At 48.2% G+C, this 19,126-nt stretch overlaps 2 protein-coding genes and 1 non-coding gene across 13 annotated transcripts in view; 1 reads left to right on the top strand and 2 right to left on the bottom strand.

Annotated features, from left to right (window-relative positions):
- Fam193b (family with sequence similarity 193 member B) overlaps positions 1-4,095 on the bottom strand; it is a 32,190-nt gene extending 28,095 nt beyond the window's left edge. For 5 of the 11 annotated variants that reach the window (XM_090325509.1, XM_090325508.1, XM_090325510.1 and 2 more), the window contains exons 1-2: positions 3,796-3,880; positions 2,774-3,206 (exon numbers count right to left, since the gene is read on the bottom strand). Coding sequence is in view for 4 of the 11 variants with exons in the window: in XM_090325503.1 (XP_090181629.1) it covers positions 3,796-4,008 (213 nt within the window). In the remaining 7 variants the exon portion in view is untranslated. Of the gene's footprint in view, positions 1-2,773; positions 3,207-3,795 lie in introns of all 11 variants that reach the window. The other 6 variants (XM_090325504.1, XM_090325505.1, XM_090325512.1 and 3 more) reach the window with 5 other exon arrangements.
- Positions 4,096-12,944: 8,849 nt separating this feature from the next.
- LOC150041852 (U6 spliceosomal RNA) lies at positions 12,945-13,046 on the bottom strand. Its single transcript, XR_016533716.1, has one exon. It is a non-coding gene; the product is annotated as a U6 spliceosomal RNA (small nuclear RNA).
- Positions 13,047-14,637: 1,591 nt separating this feature from the next.
- Tmed9 (transmembrane p24 trafficking protein 9) lies at positions 14,638-18,324 on the top strand. Its single transcript, XM_090325360.1, has 5 exons — positions 14,638-14,874; positions 14,988-15,088; positions 15,966-16,091; positions 16,736-16,882; positions 17,461-18,324. The coding sequence occupies exons 1-5, from the start codon at positions 14,691-14,693 to the stop codon at positions 17,608-17,610; spliced, it is 708 nt and encodes a 235-aa protein (XP_090181486.1). The 5' UTR covers positions 14,638-14,690; the 3' UTR covers positions 17,611-18,324.
- Positions 18,325-19,126: the final 802 nt, after the last annotated feature.

The following is a 19,126-nucleotide window of genomic DNA, read 5'->3' as shown; positions in this document are numbered from 1 at the left end:
TGCAGCATGTTCAGACCACACACAATACATAACCCAGAGACAACTTAATTAAAACATTTCCTGCTTTCAAAAACTCCTGGTACAGTAGGCAAAAGTATTAGTATTCTAATTCATCCATCTGATATCAGACTTTCAGCTTACCCTCTGGGACATTATAAGAAAATTATTATTTTTTTTTTGCCAGTCCTGGAGCTTGAACGCAGGGCCTGATCACTGGCTTGGGCATTCTCAAGGCTAGCACTCTACCACTTAAACCACAGCACCACTTCCGGCTTTTACTACGTATGTGTTACCCTGGAATTGAACCTGAGTCTTTGTTCATGCTAGGCCAAACTCCCGGCCCATAAGGAAGTTAAAAATTTTAAACCCTGAATGCCTAAGTCTTCATTTTCAAGGGCTCTTGGCCTTTTTACACAGGAAGAACTATAGGAGGCAGAGCTGCCCTCAGAATTACATCCTCCTGCTGAGTGTAAGAATGGTGCCTGAGGAGGTGGTACTTGGGTGGACAGGGATGCTAAGAGGAGATCTGAGGGGAGGGACCACCTGGTCCTTCTGTGCATCCCTAACAACAGACTAACAAGTCCTTCACTTGAAGCTTGCTCAAGTGAACTAAAGAGAATAAAATGGTTTTACTAAAGATACTGATTGATCATCTGCTCCTATTCCTTAAGGGAACAGATTTATTCTGAGCAGTGAAAGAACCAGGTCTCTAGAGTCCCTTTAAACTAAACTGGGCAGTCCCAGAGGATGCTGTAGAGATGCGAGAGAAACAGGAGCCGGGGAGGGATGGGATGAGCTCATTCTTCCCAATCTTTACATTCTGGCCAATCTCCTGGGGCAAGAGTGCACACCTGGCTTGCCAGCAGAGCTGTCTAGGAGATTCTAAAGACAGCAAGAACTGGCAGGTAAGGGCTGGCAGGCTTTGTCTGGCCACCCAGCACAGCTCAGGTCACCTCAGAAGACTGTTACGTATGAGATGCTGGAAGAGACAAACTAAGTGTCAAAGCAGGAGGCAGCCCTGGGTGTTTAATTCAAGTCAGTCAATATTGTTCCCATAGTGTCCTCCCACAGCTATTAACTTTTGTATGTGCTTCTCCTCTTGAAGTAAAAGACAGTTGGAGTTCTAGCAAACAGAGCAGGTTTAGTGGCCTAGAACTAGAAGGATTTGGCGGTATCCTAATTAACCTTAGAGTCTTATATTTAAATGTGTACAAATGATGCAAACAATGGAAGGGGCCTGGACAAGCTCCAAACTTCAGCGCTTAAGGAGCATACTCTACCTAACGGCAGCAGCTGTTACTCAGCTCTTCAGAGTTTTAAGATCTGTGGCAAAGCTTTTCTCCTTCTTCTTCAATATTGGCACACATTAAGATTAAAAACAGAAACAGAACAATGCTGGGGCTGGATCTCAGAACAAGCATGTAGACTGAAAGTCTCATTCGCCTCCTTTGGTTTAGGTAGACATATGACACAAAGTTTCACCTCTCTTATCTGATCTATTCTGTAGAAGGACTAACTGGCAGTGGGAACAAGGGAACCTCACCACGGGCAGAGAAATGACTGACCCCTACTCTGTCACCAGGTACTTTTTATAAGGGCACAAAAGCCTGTTTCTCAAATCCAGACTACTCCAACAAACAAGTGAGGTACAATTAGAAGAGTTCTCTGGCCGTTACAAACTTCCCACTATCTACAGGAGTGACTTTTTTTGTTGTTTCAAACCTATAGTGGGAATCACTTGGGAAAATATTGATTACTGTAAGTTTTATGTGTATTTCTGTTTGTTCGTCTCAAAAAGCAGAGAGACCACCTTTATATCCTTTAGGTTTTCAGGAACATTTGTTAACCTCCAAGCATAGGGGTATGATGGTGACTGCCATGTTTCTGCGGGCACTCAAGAGTTTAGATAGAAAAGCAGACAAGGAATTACATTAAGAGTTAACTCACTGCAATTCTGATAGATGCTGAGAAGTACAGGGACAGTGGAAAGATTAGACGGCCTTGCCTACTGGGACCATGGTTCAGGAGGCAGAGCTCCTACCTAATAAGCCAGAAGCTCTGAGCTCAACCCCCAGTATTGAGAAATAGATACAGAGAGAGTGAGAGACAGAGGGGTGGGGGGGGAGAAAGACAGCACCTAGCATGAATAAATGAATTGGTAGGTCAAGCAGTGGAGCAGAGGAATTAGTGAAGGCTGTCACTATTGGGAAAGTTGTGTTCTCAAAGTTGAAGGAAACTTTTTGGCACATCTATCTATGTGGCAGAAACCTGCAAGTACTGTATGGTCACAATGGGAAGGAGAGAGCAGAACAGACAATTCCATTTCTCCCCTGTGAGATTAACAGTGCTCCTGCGAGAGACTGGAGTAGATTGGGGAAGGAAGGAAGAAAGCCCAGGGAAGGAGACAGAGGTGAAGGTAGGTCTGCTGACACAAGGGGTTAATTTTTACTGATTCCAAAAAAAAAAAAGTACTGTCATCTGAAACACAAAGAAGACTAGCACCAAAACTGGGTTACCATAAGCTGCCTCATTCTCTTTCACCTAGTTCTGCTCAGTCCAGCTAGGTGTGGAGAATCAGCTAGACAACACAGTCTGGGTCCCTGTGCAGTTCACGGTCCAGTGCAGGGGAACAGACAGATCAACACCACATTTCATCACAAAAAAGGGGAAGGGGGAGCTACTGTAGGGAAGCACAGAGGGGGCACTGGGCCCAACTTGGGGAGGTCAGGAAAGGCTTTCCGGGAATGATACCCCAAATACCATCCCCACTCACATGCACAATTCCAGAGATTCTACTAGAAGGCTGTCAAGAGCCATGCCTTCAGGCTGCACCAGCCTCCCAGAGTCCCCTGCTGCCCGTTGCAGTGTCTGCAGAGCCAAATGCATCTTCCGCCACGCCTCATCCTCATCCGGGCGCTGCCTCCGACCCTCCAAGACTCCTGCAGAGGCCTGCCTTCCTGGGCAGGCTCGGCCAAAAAACCAACTCAAAAACTCTTTTGTCAGAGTAAGCTTAGGGTGAGCCACCCAACCCCAGGGGGCCACAACCCACCCAGAGCAACTGTGGCTCGTGCCACCCCCACTGGCAGGGGTACCTCCTAAGATCGCCTTTAGTTCAAAAGTGACCTTCTTCCAGGTGGCAAGCTGGAAGCTTTCTAGATAGAATTCTCCTACTGCTTGCTCACAGCAGGACTCGACAAACCAGGGATCTGGAGAGGAAGGGAGGTGCCTTGTAGGTCCGGGGTGGACAGGATGGGGGGGGTGGAAAATAGGGCAAGTTGGTCTGAGTCTCATTCTCCCTCCGCGGACAACCCCTTACAAACAGGGGTGGGTTCTTGGTGGGTGGGTGGGCGGGAGGGAGGGCTGCCTGGCTGGAAAGCCTGTTCTGCTGGGCAGGGTGAGGACAAGATCCCAGGAGACAGATGCTGCCCTGGGGATGACCAGAGGCTGGGGCTCCCCCCCCCGAGAGGGTGGGGGGGTGGGCAGGGGGAAAGGAGCTGAACCGTGTGGCCCCAGAGCCACAGCCCAGTCCCGGAGGGTGTCTGGCCGGCCTCTAATCGTGGGGTGGTGGTGGTGGGGTGGGGGGAGATCATCTTGGGTTTGGAGGGCGCTCTACACGTCCCCCAGCCTGGCGTCGAGGAGATGGTGGAGCAGGCTCGGAGGGGAGGGCGCGCCGGGTCCCCCCACGGCCTGGCACCCGGCGTCCGCCCGGGCGTGGACCAGGCCTCGGGCCCCGGCCTCGGGGGGCTCCGGCCCCGCCCCGCGCCCCGGGCCGGCGCAGCCGCCGCTCGCTCCTACCTGCGGGCCGGGCGCGTGGTCCTCGCGGAGGCCGTCGTGGCGGTCCGGCTGGCTGGGAGCCTCGGGGGGCCCCGAGCCCGCGCCCGCGTCCAGGCTCGACGGCGGCGGCGGCGGCGGCTGCGGTTCGGGCGCCTGGGGTTTTTGCAACCCCGCGGTCCGCGCCCTCTCGCGTCGGCCCGCGCCGCCGCTCGGCCTGCTCCGCCTCCGAGTCATGCCCGCCCGTCCGTCCGCTCAGCGCCGCTCCGGCTCCCGCTGCACTCGCTTCCCCCGCGCCGCCGCCGCCGCCGCCGCCGCCGCTCCCCTCACAGGACAACAGCCAATATGGCGGCGCCCGGCGCCCCCTCTGCCCGCTGCCAGCAGGTCAAAGGGCACGCGCAGTCCGCGCAGGCGCACTAGCGACCGGAAGCGGTCGGCGCCATCTTTCTTGAGGGCATTTGCCCTGAGCCTCCTAGTGTGTGTGTGTGTGTATGTGTATATAGGGGAGACGCCCGTCTCGACACCCCGGGGCCCCGGGAAGGGCTGCGACCTCCCAGAGGAGTGTGTGCAATGCTGTGGCAGCGGACTGAGAGGCGAAAGAACAGCCCGTGAAGCGGGTGAGTGGATGAATCCATTTCCCCTGGAGTCGTGGGACCTGGCAGGAACCACCTGGAGGCAGGGAGGGGCCCATCCCAGGGTGCGGAGCCCACGGGAGAGACATCCTGCAGCCTGGAAGAAGAGGCTAGCCAGCAGGGACAGGCTGACACAGACAGAATGCAATCCACTGGTTCCTGGGCAGGACAGAGGGATTTTGACAGGTACACAAAGGAACATGCAAATAAGAAGAAGGGCTGGGAGTGTGGCCTAGTGGTTAAGGTGCTTGCCTAGCATGCACGAAGACCCGGGTTCGATTCCCCAGCACCACATATATAGAAAAAAAGCCAGAAGTGGTGCTGAGGCTCAAGTGGTAGAGCTCTAGCTTTGAGAAAGTCCAAGGACAGTGCTCAGGCCCTGAGCTCAAGCCCAGGACTGGCAAAGTAAATAAATAAATACATAAATAATCATAATAATAAATAGCTGAGGCGGATGGCTCACGCCTGTCATCCTAGGAGGCAGAGATCTGAGGATCGAGGTTCAAAGCCAGCCTAGGTAGGAAAAGCACAAGACACTCTTAATCTCCAATTAACCAGCAGAAAGCTAGAAATAGAGCTTTGATCCAACTAGTAAAACAGCAGCCTGAAGTGGAAAAAGCTAAGGGACAGTGCCCAAGCACTGAGTTCAAGCCCTAGTACACAAGTATGTACACACACACACACACACACACACACACACACATTTTACAAGCCATTAGTCGTTTCACTCAAGACTGGCTGCTCTACCCCTTGAAGCCATAGTTCAGCCCTAGTTCTGGATACAACAACATATACCCATAGTCCCAGATACTCAAGAGACTGAAGTTGAGAGGATTATTTGATTCCAGGACTTAGAGGCCACCCAGACAGACCCTTTCTCAAAGAAATAAAAATGTACATTATACATGTATATGAAAAAAATAGCAAAATGAGCCCATTAAAATTGTGAAAAAAAAATCCATCCCTGGAAATGGAAGAAAAAAAAATGGTGGTGGTTTAAAGGTCTCAATTCAGGGCCTCACACTTGCTAAGCAAGGACTCTACCACTTGAGCCACATCTCCAGCCCTGGAAGTGGATTTTTACTAAAGCAATAATGACAGATGTATATGTTAGGGAAGTCAAAAGCTTTGCCCTGACATGGGGTCAGGAATGCTGGTGTACACGCCTATAATCCTAGTACTCAGAAGGCTGAGTGAGGCAGGAGGATTGCAAGATTGAGCTAGATAGCCAGACCCTGTCACAGTCTTACACGAGAGAAGAGAGAGAGAGAGAGAGAGAGAGAGAGAGAGAGAGAGAGAGAGAGAGAGAGAGAGAGGAGAGAGAGAGAGAGAGAGAGAGAGAGAGAGAGAGAGAGAGAGAGAGAGAGAGAAGACATTAGAATGGTTAGTTAAAGCAATATTCATTTTTGAGGGTTGAAGTTCACCTGGAAGGTCTTTCCAAGATTGCAGACCAAAGTCAGAAGTCATGACATGAGTGGAGAGGAAGTTGCTGTCCTTGGTCCTGAATTTAGTTTCTATCAACTAAACAATTCTTTGTGAAACACACGCTAATGAAATTGAGCATGAGTGTCATATGTTAATTTCTTTGTTCATTCATTCATTCTTCTTTTTTTGTTTTAGGATTCTTTTTTTTTTTTTTGCCAGTCCTGGGCTTGAGCTCAGGCCCTGAGCACTGTCCTTGGACTTTCTCAAGGCTAGAGCTCTACCACTTGAGCCTCAGCACCACTTCCAGCTTTTTTTTTTTTTCTATATGTGGTACCGAGGAATCGAACCCGGGTCTTCATGCATGCTAGGCAAGCACTTTAACCACTAGGCCAAACTCCCGGCCCTAGGATTCTTTTTTTTTTTCTTTGCATTTTCTCTTTTTTTGTTCATCATGAGGCTCGAACTCAGTCTGATCACTGTCCCTGAACTATTTTGCTCTACCACTTTGAGCCACACACCACTTCTGTGTTTCTGGTGGTTTCGTTGGAGTTTCATGGACTTTCCAGTCCAAGCTGGCTTTGACATAAGCTCTTCAGATTTCAGCCTCTTGAGTAACTAGGATTACAGGTGTGTGCCAACAGTGCCAAAATGTTTTTTTCTTTCATTCATTCTTTTTGGGGGCTAGTACTGGGGGCTTTTCCACTCAAGGCTGACCCTTTACTGCTTGACCTACAGCTCCACTTCCCACTTTTCTCTGGCTAATTGAAGACAAGAGGCCTGTAGATTTTCCTGCTGAAGCTGACTTTGAACCAAGGTCCTTACATTTCAGCTTCCTGAGTAGTTAGGATTATAAGCATAAGCCACCAGCTTCTTGCTTTCATTTCTTTTCTTTTTCTTTTTTTTCTGCCAGTCCTGGGCTTGAACTCAGGATCAGAGCACTGTCCTTGGGTTTTCTCAAGGCTAGAACTCTACCACGTAAGCCACTGCACCACTGACAGCTTTTTCTATATATGTGGTACCAGAGAATTGAACCCAGGTCTTTTTTTTTTTTTGCCAGTCCTGGGCTTGAGCTCAGGGCCTGAGCACTGTCCTTGGACTTTCTCAAGGCTAGAGCTCTACCACTTGAGCCTCAGCACCACTTCCGGCTTTTTTCCATGTATGTGGTACCGAGGAATCGAACCCGGGTCTTCATGCATGCTAGGCAAGCACTTTAACCACTAGGCCAAACTCCTGGCCCACTGCTTTCAATTTCTGTACTTATCTTATTTCAGACATTAACACACACTTCACTATATTCCATATTTTCCCATGTGCCAGAAGTCAGATTCTGACAAGAATTCTCTAAATGGACAAAATTAGCAAATGCGTGGGGCCTGTAATGCAGGGAGCTAGTGTGACCATGACTTCACAGAAACATTTCCATATGCATTAACTCAGACATTAGGCAGAAATTATATATGTTTTATTTATTTGTTTGTTTATTTAGGTCATGGGGCTTGAACTCTGGGCCTGGGCACTGTCCCTGAGCTCTTCAGCTCAAGGCTACTCTGAGTCACAGCCCCACTTTGTTTTCTAGTGATTCATTGGCAATAAGAGTCTCAAAATTCTTTAGTGCCTGGCTGGCTTTGAACTAGGATCCTCAGATCTCAGCTTCCTGAGTAGCTAGGTTTATAGGTGTGAGCCACCACGCCCTGAAGAAATGTTTTCTCAAGTTGTATTGTACAGCCAGGTGGGGGTGGCTCACGCCTGTAATCTTAGCTACTCAGGAGGCTGAGATCTGAAGATTGCAGTTCAACACCAGCTCAGGCAGGAAAATCTGTGGGACTCATTTCCAATTAAGAACAGAAAAGTTGGCCGGAAGTTTGGCCTAGTGGTTAAAGTGTTTGCCTAGCATGCATGAAGACCCAGGTTCGATTCCTCAGTACCACATACATAGAAAAAAAAAAAAGCCGGAAGTGGTGCTGAGGCTCAAGTGGTAGAGCTCTAGCTTTGAGAAAGCCCAAGGACAGTGCTCAGGCCCTGAGCTCAAGCCCAGGACTGGCAAAAAAAAAAAAGAACAGAAAAGTAGGGGCCAGGAGTTGGCCTAGTGGTAGAGTGCCTGCCTAGCATGCATCAAAGACCCAGGTTCGATTCCTTGGTACCACATACATAGAAAAAGGCTAGAAGTGGTGCTGTGGAGTGCTAGCTTTGAGAAAAGCCCAACGACAATGCTCAGGCCCTGAGCTCAGGCCCAGGACGGGCAAAAAAAAGAACAGAAAAGTCTGGAAGTAATGCTGTAGCTGTACTTTTGCTCAAGGCTAGCACAGCCTTGAGCTTAGGGTGTCCTGGAGTTTGGCCTAGTGGTAGAGTGCCTGTCTAGCATGCATGAAGACCCGGGTTCGATTCCTTGGTACATAGAAAAAAAGCTGGAAGTGATGCTGAGGCTCAGGTGGTAGATCTCTACTAGCCTTGAGAAAGTCCAAGGACAGTGCTCAGGCCCTGAGTTCAAGCCCCAGGACTGGCAAAAAAGGAGAAGGAGCTTAGAGGCCATACAAGTGCCTGTCGAGAATTGGCAGTTTTGCTGTGTCCTTCCTGGAAAATGCTCGCTTTCCTGCCTTTTATCCAACTATGTAGTTTCTATTCTTTTTTTTTTTCTTAGTGCCACTACGTGGACTTAAACTCAGGGTCTGGAAGCTCTCCCTTAGCTTTGTCATTCAAGGTTGGTACTCTTCCACTTGAGCTTCATTTCTAGCTTCTTGGTGATCAATAAAACATACAACTCTCTTAGTTTTGTCTGCCCAGGGGGACTTCAAACCACAATCCGCAGATCTCAGCCCTTTTGAGTAGCTAGGATTGCAGGCCTGAGCCACCAGCACTTAGATCCTACCACATACCTTTTGATGTGGAGTCAGTCTTTTCTCGAATTTGATTATGGCAGTTGCCCTTTGCAGAGTGGCAGTAATTCTAGCCTTGTCCTGAAAGAGGTCTAGGAGAGGCATCTACAGTGTGTCTTTCATGGGATGCTGCCATTTCCTGGCACAAGCCTTTACAGCAAGTTCACAGGTCCTTACCACTTGTCCCTTCTCAGAAACTTGTTTATTCTGGCAGCCACCCTCCTGTCTCTTATTTGACCTGTGTTCTGTTTATTCCCACCAAGACAGCTGCAGGCTATGAGAGACCTAACTGGCAGGTTTTATTGTGGGATATGTTGGCGGTTTGGATCAGAGGAATGAGAAATAAGCAAACTATATCACCAGCAACCATGCAGAGAGGGGATGTTTTAATTAGGCCAAAGGTAACAAGATAGGACTGGGTTTCAAATAACCAATATTAGATCTAAAAATAGATGTTGAGGTAATGACTCTATTAAACAAACTTTTGACATCTGGTGTCCATTACACAAGGATAGCCCGTATTTGAAAATTCATAGAAATGATAATGTTTACACTTTTTGTATGTATTTTATTTTTTTTAGTCATGGGGCTTGAACTTGGAGTCTGGGCACTGTCCCTGAGCTCTTTTTTGCTCCAGGTTAGAGCTCTACCATTTTGAGCCACTTCAGGGTTTTTAGTGGTTAATTGGAGATAAGAGTTTCACAGATTGGGCCGGGAGTTTGGCCTAGTGGTTAAAGTGCTTGCCTAGCATGCATGAAGACCTGGGTTTGATTCCTTGGTATCACATACATAGACAAAAGCCGGAAATGGTGCTGAGGCTCAAGTGGTAGAGCTCTAGCCTTGAGAAAGTCCAAGGACAGTGCTCAGGCCCTGAGCTCAAGCCCAGGACTGGCAAAAAAAAAAAAAAAAAGTTTCACAGATTTTCCTGCTTGCGCTGATTTCAAACTGTGATCCTCAGATCTCAGCCTGCTGAATAGCTAGGATTATAGGCGTGACCCACTAGCACCCAGCTATTCTTATGTATTTTATATTCAGCAACAACAAGGTTTCTCGTCCACCTCAGAACCTCAGACCTCTATTTTTTTGGTTTGTTTATTTATTTTGTTAGTTGTGAGGCTTGAACTCATGGCCTGGGCACTGTCCCTCAGCTTGTTTTGCTCAAGGCTAGCAATTTACCACTAGAGCCACAGAGTAACTTCTGAGTTGTTCTGTTTATGTGGTACTGAGGAATTAAACCCAGGCCTTCCTACATACTAGGCAAACACTCTATTGCTAAAGCCACATTCCAAGCCTGACTTTTTTTTTTTAATTGGTGAAATCTTTAAATTCCTTCTTCATTTCTTTTGTGTGCATTCATCAGCTATTACCTTTGTGGTTACCATGAAGATTATGTCTCACATTATGAAGTTATCACACTGCATTTAGAAATTGTAACACTTCATATCTCCAATAACAACCAAAGAAAAACACTGCTCTTTCAATAGCTCTGTCCTCAAATACTTCAGTAGTAGCTGCTACAAAAATTACACTTCGAGTGTGGCCTAGTGGTAGAGTGCTTGCCTAGCATGCACAAAGCCTTGGGCTCTATTCCTTAGTATCACATGCACAGAGAAAGAGCCAGAAGTGGTGCTGTGGCTCAAGTGGTAGAGCGCTAGCCTTGAGAAAGACCAAGGACAGTGCCCATGCCTTGAGTTCAAGTCCCAGGACCGACAAAAAATTAAAATTGCTGGGTACGGTGGCTCACACCTGTAATCCTCGCTACTCAGGAGGCTGAGATCTGAGGATTGAGGTTCAAAGCCAGCCCAGGTACTAAAGGAGGAGAGACTCATCTCCATTAGAAAAACAGTTAGTGAGGCAGAGGCTCAAGGGGTAGATAATGGTCGTTGTTGTTGTTTTTGCCTTGAACTCAGGATCTGAGCATGGTCCTTGGGCTTTCTCAAGGCCAGAGTTTTACCACTTGAGACACAGCACCATTTCCAGCTTTTTCTATGTATGTGGTACTGAGGACTCGAACCCAGGTCTTCTTGCATGCTAGGCAAGCACTCTATCAGTAGCCCAAACTCCTGGCCCCAAAAGCCTAAGACTTTTGAGTCAGCCTGGGTAACAAAACTTTAGGACCCTGTCTCAAAGCCAATTGTCCAGGAAAGACAAACAAAAGAGCTGGGCAAGGTGGCTCATGCCTGTAATCCTAGTTACTCAGGAGGCAGAGATCTAGGGAACAAGGTTCAAAGCCAGCCTGGACACAAAAGGTCTTCAGACTCTTATCTTCAATTAACCTCTAGAAAACGGGAAGTGGGGCTTGGCTCAAAGGTGGTAGCCTTGAGCTGAAGAGCTTGGGACAATACCCAGGCTCAGGGGGTAGGGTTGGTAGCTTTGAGCTGGAGCTCAGGGACAGGGCCCAGGACCACAGTTCAAGCCCCATAACCCACAAAAAAGGGGGTTAGTTTGGCCTAGTGGTAGAGTGCTTTCCTAGCATGCACGAAGACTGAATTTGATTACTTGGTACCACATACATAGAAAAACTGGAAGTGGTGCTGTGGCTCAAGTGTCAGAGTTCCAGCCTTGAGGAAAAAGCCCAAGGACAGTGCTCAGGTCCTGAGATCAAACCCCAGAAGTGGAAAAAAAAAAAAAAAGGTACTATTAGGAGGGAGGCTGGCTCATGCCTGTATCCTAGCTACCCAGAAGGCTGAGATCTGAGGATCATGGTTCAAAATAATTCTGGGCAAGAAAGTCTGTGAGCGTCTTATCTGCAATTAAGTACCAAAAAAGCCAGAAGTGGAGCTGTTAGCCTTGAGCAAAACAGAACAAAACAGTGCTGAGAATTTGGCTTAGTAGTAGAGTGCTTGCCTAGCATGCATGAAGCCCTGGATTCGATTCCTTGGTACCACATACATAGAAAAAAGCTGGAAGTGGTGCTAAAGCTCAAGTGGTAGAGCTCTACCTTTGAGAAAGCCCAAGGACAGTGTTCAGGCCCTGAGCTCAAGCCCAGGAGTGTCAAAAAACAAAACAAAACAAACAAATATGAAAGAGAAAGAAGAACAACAAGAAAAAAGAAAAGCTCAAGGGAGGGGGAACTGGGAGAAAAACATGGGAAGGGGTAGCAATGTTCAATATTCAACTAGTAATGTACCCATTACCTGACAATGTAACTGTAACCCCTATATATTACCCTGCCGATTAAATACAATTGGGAAAAAAAAAAAAAAAAAAAGCAAACCTCAACACAGTGCCCAGACCCTGAATTCAAACTCTAGGACCAGTCAAAAAGAAACAACAATAAAGCAACTATTTATGCAAGCAACAGCCAGAAAAAAAATCTGAAATTCTGCTTAATGAGGAGAAAAAAAAAAAAGCTAATTCCTAAGGTTACATAGTATAGCTTTGCCATTTGCAACATTACTGAAAGGAAAACACAAGGGAGAGAGAACACTACAGGTTAAGAGAGTGGGGGCATGGGTAGGGCTACAGAAGAGCAACTAGAGGATTGTGGATGGATGGAAGCAGTATGGATGGATCTACATTGTATCAATGTGAGCATCTAATCATGAGGGAATACCTGCAATGGGACCCCTGTATTATCTCTGCCTTGTTTCTTTCTTTCTTTGCTTTTTTTCTTGCCAATCCTGACCCTGAACTACAACTCCATTTCCAGCTCGACTTTTTGTAGTTTACTGGAGATAAAAAGCTTAGGTCTGGGGCTGGGAGTTTGGCCTAGTGGTTAAAGTGCCTGCCTAGCATGCATGAAGACCCGGGTTCGATTCCTCGGTACCACATACATAGAAAAAAGCCAGAAGTGGTGCTGAGGCTCAGGTCTGGGGGACTGGGAGATTTGGCTTAGTTGTAGAGTGCTTATCTAATATGTACTTAAGCCTTGGGTTCAATTCCTTGGTACTACATATACAGAAAAAGCTGGAAATGGTGCTGTGGCTCAAGTGGTAGAGTGCTAGACTTGAGAAAACCCAAGGACAGTGCCCAGGCCCTGAGTTCAAGCCCCCTGATTGGCAAAAAAACCCCAAAAAAACAAAAAAAAAACACCCCAAAACATAAAAACCACAATAATCTCAGGACTTGGATGATTTCAAACTCAATCCCCAGGTCTCAAATTTCTGAGTAGCTAGGATGATAGGTTTAAGCCACCAATGCCTGGCCTTTCTGCATTCTTTTTAAAATTCTTTTTCCTGTATTCTTTCTTTTCTTTTTTTGAATGAGAAACTGGAAATTTTTATTTTAGAATCCAACATCTGAAAATATGGAACATTTCACGAATTTATATATGTCATCCTTGAGCAGGGGCCATGCTAATCAGCTCTATATCTGATTTTAGTTTATGTGCTGTGCAAAATAAAAAAAAATAAAGAAGGAAAGAAAAAATGCAGCAAAAATTTTCTGTTGAAGGCCAAAATAAGACATTTTTCTTTTTCTTCTTTTTTTTGCCAGTCCTGGGGCTTGAACTGAGGGCCTGGGCACTGCCCTTGGGCTTTCTCCAGGCTAGTACTCTACCACTTGAACCACATTACCACTTCTTGCTTTTTTTTTCTGTATGTAATACCAAGGAATTCAACCTAGGGCTTTGTGCAGGCTAAGCAGGCACTCTACTACTAGGCCAAACTCCTGGCCCCCAAAATAAGACATTTTCATTAAACTTCCCAGCTTAGAAAAAAAATGAAAACAAAGAGGACCAAAAATGAAGATGAAGGAGGAGGAGGAGGAGGAGGAGGAGGAGGAGGAGGAGGAGGAGAAGAAGAAGAAGAAGAAGAAGAAGAAGAAGAAGAAGAAGAAAAAGAAGAAGAAGAAGAGGAACAAGAAGAAGAGGAGGAAGAGGAAGAAGACAAAACTTCTATCTGCTTTCTTCTTTTCTTTCTTTTTTTTTAAGGTCCAAGACCAGGACTTGAACTCAGTTCTGGCCGCTTTTGCTCATTAGTTAGCACTCTAACAAACTGAGCCACACCTCCACTCCCTAAGTTTCCTTTCTTTATGGTCATAACCATACAGCATCAACTTAGACCAGTTACCAAAGCACACTGCAATTTGAATTAAATCCAGGAAGGAAAAGAGAGGCAGACCCAGATTCCTGCTGATTCAATGCAAATGTTGAGTTGTTCAAGTCTTGAGTGACTACCTTCCAGGATCCCAAATGTTTTGGATGTAGCCACTGGGGCACTGGACCAGAAACAAACCACTATGGCTGGGATCTGGTAGAAGAGCGCAGGCGGATGTCTGTGTAGGATAATAAATAGTCCTGGCATACCTGGGAGAATAGGGATTTACAAGTGCCTGGGGTTTGGGGGAACAATTAAGTAGTAAATAAAAGCCTTGGCTGATTTCATCTGTGCCACACAGTTCTGTTTGAACGGCCTGCTGCCCGGTGTTGGTAGCACACATGTAATCCTAGCTACTTGGGAGAGTTGAGATTGAAAGCATCTGGTTTTGAGGCCAGAAAAAAAAAAAAATCCACTAGACTCCATTCCATCCATAGCATCTGGGTGTGTGATGTCACACTGGGAAGCAGACAGAAGAGCTGTCAGGTATTCCAGAGAGAGAAGGAGACTCTAAATCCCAAATAAGCAGCGCAGAAATAAATATAAAGACAAATAAAACAGTGGCTCAGGGACAGATCGCCTGCCTCCGCCAACCCTGGCACTGCCAAAGGGGAAATCTATCCATCTACGAATGGGAGAGATCCTACTCGCAGGGCTGGCTACCTGAAACAATCTGCCTCCGTTTCCCAATCGGGCAGCTCGATTGCCCGTTAGGTGACAAAAGAAAGACGCTTCCCCATTTGCAAGGTCTCCAATTTGGTGCCAGATCCAAGCAGGGCCCCAATCAGGTACGGACGCGCGGTGGCCGCGGGGCATCCCGGGAATGGTAGTCTTCCCGGGAGAACTCGTGTTCCCGGCAGCCACAGCGGCGGCGCCGACGACGACTGGGCTACGTGGCTGGCTCGGGCTGTCTTGCGCTTGCGCGGGCAGAGTGGCGGGTGGGAAGCAAGATGGCTGCCGCGGAAGGTGTACGAATCGTCGAGACCCGCCCGGGTACCGGCTTGGGGAAACTGATGCGAACCTTGACGCTGCTGCTGTGGTGTGTGAGCCGCGGGAACGCCCTGTACTTCCACATCGGGGAGACGGAGAAGAAGTGCTTTATTGAGGAGATTCCGGACGAGACCATGGTCATCGGTGCGCAGGGGGGAAGGGCAGGGCGTGGGCCGGGACGAGGGCCGGGGCTCGGGGGGTGGGGGAGCCCCGCACGGAGCCACCTCTGATCCGGATCTCCCCGCCTGGCCCCCCAGGGAACTACCGGACGCAGCTGTACGACAAGCAGCGCGAGGAGTACCAGCCGGCCACCCCGGGGCTCGGCATGTTCGTGGAGGTGAAGGACCCCGAGGACAAGGTGAGCCCGCCGCGGGCGAACCCCGCAACTTCCGCCCTGACTGCGGAAGTGCCGGACACCCCCCCCCCGCCCCGCCCCCCTGATGGCCAGCGCCAGCCTGAACGTCCCGCGTGGCTGCCTCCTCTCGGCCTCCCACCCACCCACCCACCCACCCACCCATCCATCCATCCATCCATCCATCCATCCACCCACCCATCCATCCATCCATCCATCCATCCATCCATCCATCCATCCATCCATCCATCCATCCATCCATCCATCCGTGGCTAGGAGACGACTCCCTCCAGAGCGCTTCACTTTTTTTTTTTTCCCCTCAGCCATATCCGATTGGGGTGGATTAATTGAGAAGGGGGATCAGTCAGAGTCGACTTCAAAGCTGCGGTGTGTCAGCTCAGACCACTTTCCCGAAACGAAATGAGCAGCTTTTTAATCTGGACACATTGAAGAGAAAAAAAAACAAAACAAAAAAAACTTGCCTTTGCTTTCCCCTTTTGTCATCTTTCATCAAGGGGGCTCTACCCCTCCAGGCAAGACTCCAGTTTCCAGCTTCCTGCTGGGGAGAGATGAGAATGTCACTGATTTCTCTACCCCAGCTGGCTTTGAACCTCGACCCGCAGGTCTCAGCCTTCCTGAGTAGGTAGGGTTACAGGCATGAGCCAGCGGCGCTGGGCTCCATCTCATTTCTTAAATAAAACTTAAACCCCAGGGTGGTCACTTGTCAGTCTCATTTCTCCCAATAGTTTTCACAAAGCATTGGCAATTTTTTGTGGAGTAACTTTGTGTCCTCTAATGTGGTGGCACTTCCGTCAACTTTCACGTACAGAGAGCCTTCAGCATACCACAGTCACACTGGGTGATGCCTCTCTCCTGTCTCCAGGTCATTCTGGCCCGGCAATATGGCTCTGAGGGCAGGTTCACCTTCACCTCTCACACCCCTGGTGAGCACCAGATCTGTCTTCACTCCAATTCCACCAAGTTCTCCCTCTTCGCTGGAGGTATGCTGGTAAGTGGACCCCTGTGAAACTTGAAGCCTTTGCCCTCTCTCTCCAGGTCAGGACTAGGGACTGTTGGTCTTATGATGTGCGGTTAATATATTGGGTGTTCTGCTTTCTAAGACCATTGGGTTTCCAGTGAATATTTCAGGAACAAGGATTGCTTCCCCCCCAGCATCACACTCTGGATGTCTGAGTCCCTTAGGTCCAATGATAGAGTAAATATTTTCATATAGTTTATGCATTCTTGCCAAGTATTTTCCAAGTTATCTCTGGATGACTTATAACCCCGAAGAACATGTAACTGCTGTGTAAGTAGTTGTACCGCAGAACTGACAACCAGAATTTTTCTGGATATGTTAAATACAAAGGACTTTATATATAAATGCATATGTGTGACTATACACATATCTACATGTGTGTGTGTATATGTTTGGTCTGTAGTTGGTTGAGTGTGGTAGGTGTGGAACCCACAGACTAGAGAACAGAATGCCAGCCCATCTTCTTGCCCTTGCTTGTCTGCCTCATAGGGCTGGATACTGAAGAGGCCTCCATCTATTGCCTAAATGAGCACATGAAGTACAGTGGAGAAATTATCTGTCAGCCTCTAGCAGGAGGGCTACCTGTTTCTCATGATTGCTTTGTCTGTCCCCAGAGAGTTCATCTGGACATCCAGGTGGGTGAACATGCCAACGATTACGCAGAAATTGCTGCTAAAGACAAGCTGAGTGAGTTACAGCTACGAGTGCGACAGCTGGTGGAGCAAGTGGAGCAGATCCAAAAAGAGCAGAACTACCAGCGGGTGAGTGCTTCCGTGAGGTCAGCCAGGAGTTGCATCGCAGACTTGTCAGGTCCTCAGTGGCTTGCATTGCAGGTTGGGGGAGTTTGCTAAGCTCTTGAGGTACCTGTCATTCCACCAGGTCACAGTTACAGAATGACAGGACGGTGATTGACACATGCCAGGGCTTCATGCATGCTAGGCAAACACTCTACCACTAGGCCCCACTCCCAGGCCCCCCTTTCTTTTCAAGCAAAGCTGGAGGTCAAATTAAGACTCCAAGACATGGACCCGTGGCTTAACATCAGCTCACTCCTGAGTGTCTCAGAGCAGTGCCGTTCAGCGGTGATACCACTGCTACCTCATCCCTACCAGGCTTTACCTGACACATGAGGAAACAGGCTGGGGAGAGATTAGTAGGTTGCCTGCAGTTATCTTGCTGTGGAGGAAGACTGTGTCCAGGTAGTCCTTGCAGGCACTCAGCTGGAGTCTGAGCAGAACAGCCTGTCCAGGGCTTGGGGGGGTGGGGGTTTGTGACTGGGAGCCCAGCAGCCTCTTGAGTCCCAACCAGCTTATACTTGCTTTCCATTCTTCCCCCACAGTGGCGAGAAGAGCGCTTCCGGCAAACCAGCGAGAGCACAAACCAGCGGGTGCTATGGTGGTCCATTCTGCAGACCCTCATCCTCGTGGCCATTGGCGTCTGGCAGATGCGGCACCTCAAGAGCTTCTTTGAAGCCAAGAAGCTGGTGTAGCCGTCCCAGGCTGCACAGACCATCTTCCTTCCCAGGCTTGGGAGAAAAAGGACCTCCTGGAACTGATTCTTCTCCAGAAGGGCACTGGTTCTCGGCCATAGACGATCTGAAGGGGAGAGGGGCATCAAGGACCCCCAGGCACAAGCTGAGTGCAGTGGCTGAACAGGTGGGGGAGGGGGAAGCATCATCCCTCCCCTCCCTCTGGCCTCTGACCCTTTTGCAGTAATCTCTTGGGCTGGTGACACCACTAGGACCCCCACTGGGCCTTAGCGTCTCCCTGTTACTGATTAAGGAATATGAGGCTGTTTGCCATTTGGGGTGGATATGTGGGATGGGGGAGCGGGTTGGGGAGCAAGCCAATCTTCCTTCAGTCTTCCTTTGCTAATATGGGATTTTAAGCAGGGTGGCGTGAGGCTAGGATTCCCAGAAGCCCTGGGGACTTTGCTTTTCTCTCCTCTGGCCTAGTCCCTGCTTGCTGATATGTGTGTCAGGGGAGGGAGGGTGAAGGGGGTCGCAGCACAGGGAAGTGGCCCCAAGGTTGGCCCTGGCTTCTTGATATGGAGGCTTGATTCGGGGGGCTTGAGGAACAGGTGTCAGGCCACACAGAGGCCTTGGTGCTGGCTGGGATGGGGCCTGAAGTCTTAGTTACCGATTTAATTTTCAATGAGTCTAAGTTTGTTACATTGGTTTCCCAATTAAAATGAAAAAAGTTGATTTGTCCAGTGTAAAGTTACTTTCAGTGGCCTGACACTGAATGGTACTTCCCAGTGGGCAAAGTACTTTACATTCCACCACAGGTCCCCTCCCAGGAACTCCAGCCCCTGCATCTTCTCGCTGCCTTCTCATGGCAGGGGATAATGAATTTGTCTCAGATATCCAATGAGCAAATGGTGAAGCAAGGACTCAGATTGACCCTGGTCTTCTCTGCTAATTTCCTTGTGAACACTCTCTCTTTCCAGCATAGTTGGGCAAAATTTTCATGGGTGCTGCCAGAGTGTCTGGTTAGCATTCAGAGAGGAGAAGTGCCATAGACAGGGAAAGCAGAGTTCATGTGGCTTAGTACCACGACGTGTTTGCCTAGCATGCATTCACTTCTTAAGTATCACATAAACAGAAAAGGCTGCAGGTTCAAGCCCCAGGACTGATCAAAATGGTTGGGAGAGGAAGCAAACTTTGTGGACAGGGACAGACCTTTTTTGTTGTTCTGGGGCTTGAGTGCTCGGGGGCTGGGTGCTGTCTTTGAGTTTTGTTGCCCACATCTAGTGCTCTACCACTTGAGCCGCAGCTCCACTTCTGACTTACTTTTTCTTTCATTTTTTTTAAATTAAAGAATTTATTAACATTGATTTTTGCATCATATTTCAAATGTCATGTTTAACAAGTATTCAAGAAGGGATTCTCTATATACAATCACTAGCACTTAGATTTTAGAACATAATTAAAATTAAGCTGAGGGTTCGTATGTCATAGGTACATATTAATGTATGTAATCAAACATTATGTCTGTAGAGTATAT

Source organism: Megascapheus bottae, chromosome 38 (assembly GCF_031878675.1).
Source record: "Megascapheus bottae isolate mThoBot1 chromosome 38, mThoBot2.hap1, whole genome shotgun sequence".
Classification (NCBI taxonomy): domain Eukaryota; kingdom Metazoa; phylum Chordata; class Mammalia; order Rodentia; family Geomyidae; genus Megascapheus; species Megascapheus bottae.
Note: the sequence above shows the minus strand (reverse complement) of the source record. Positions and strands in the feature narration are given on the sequence as shown.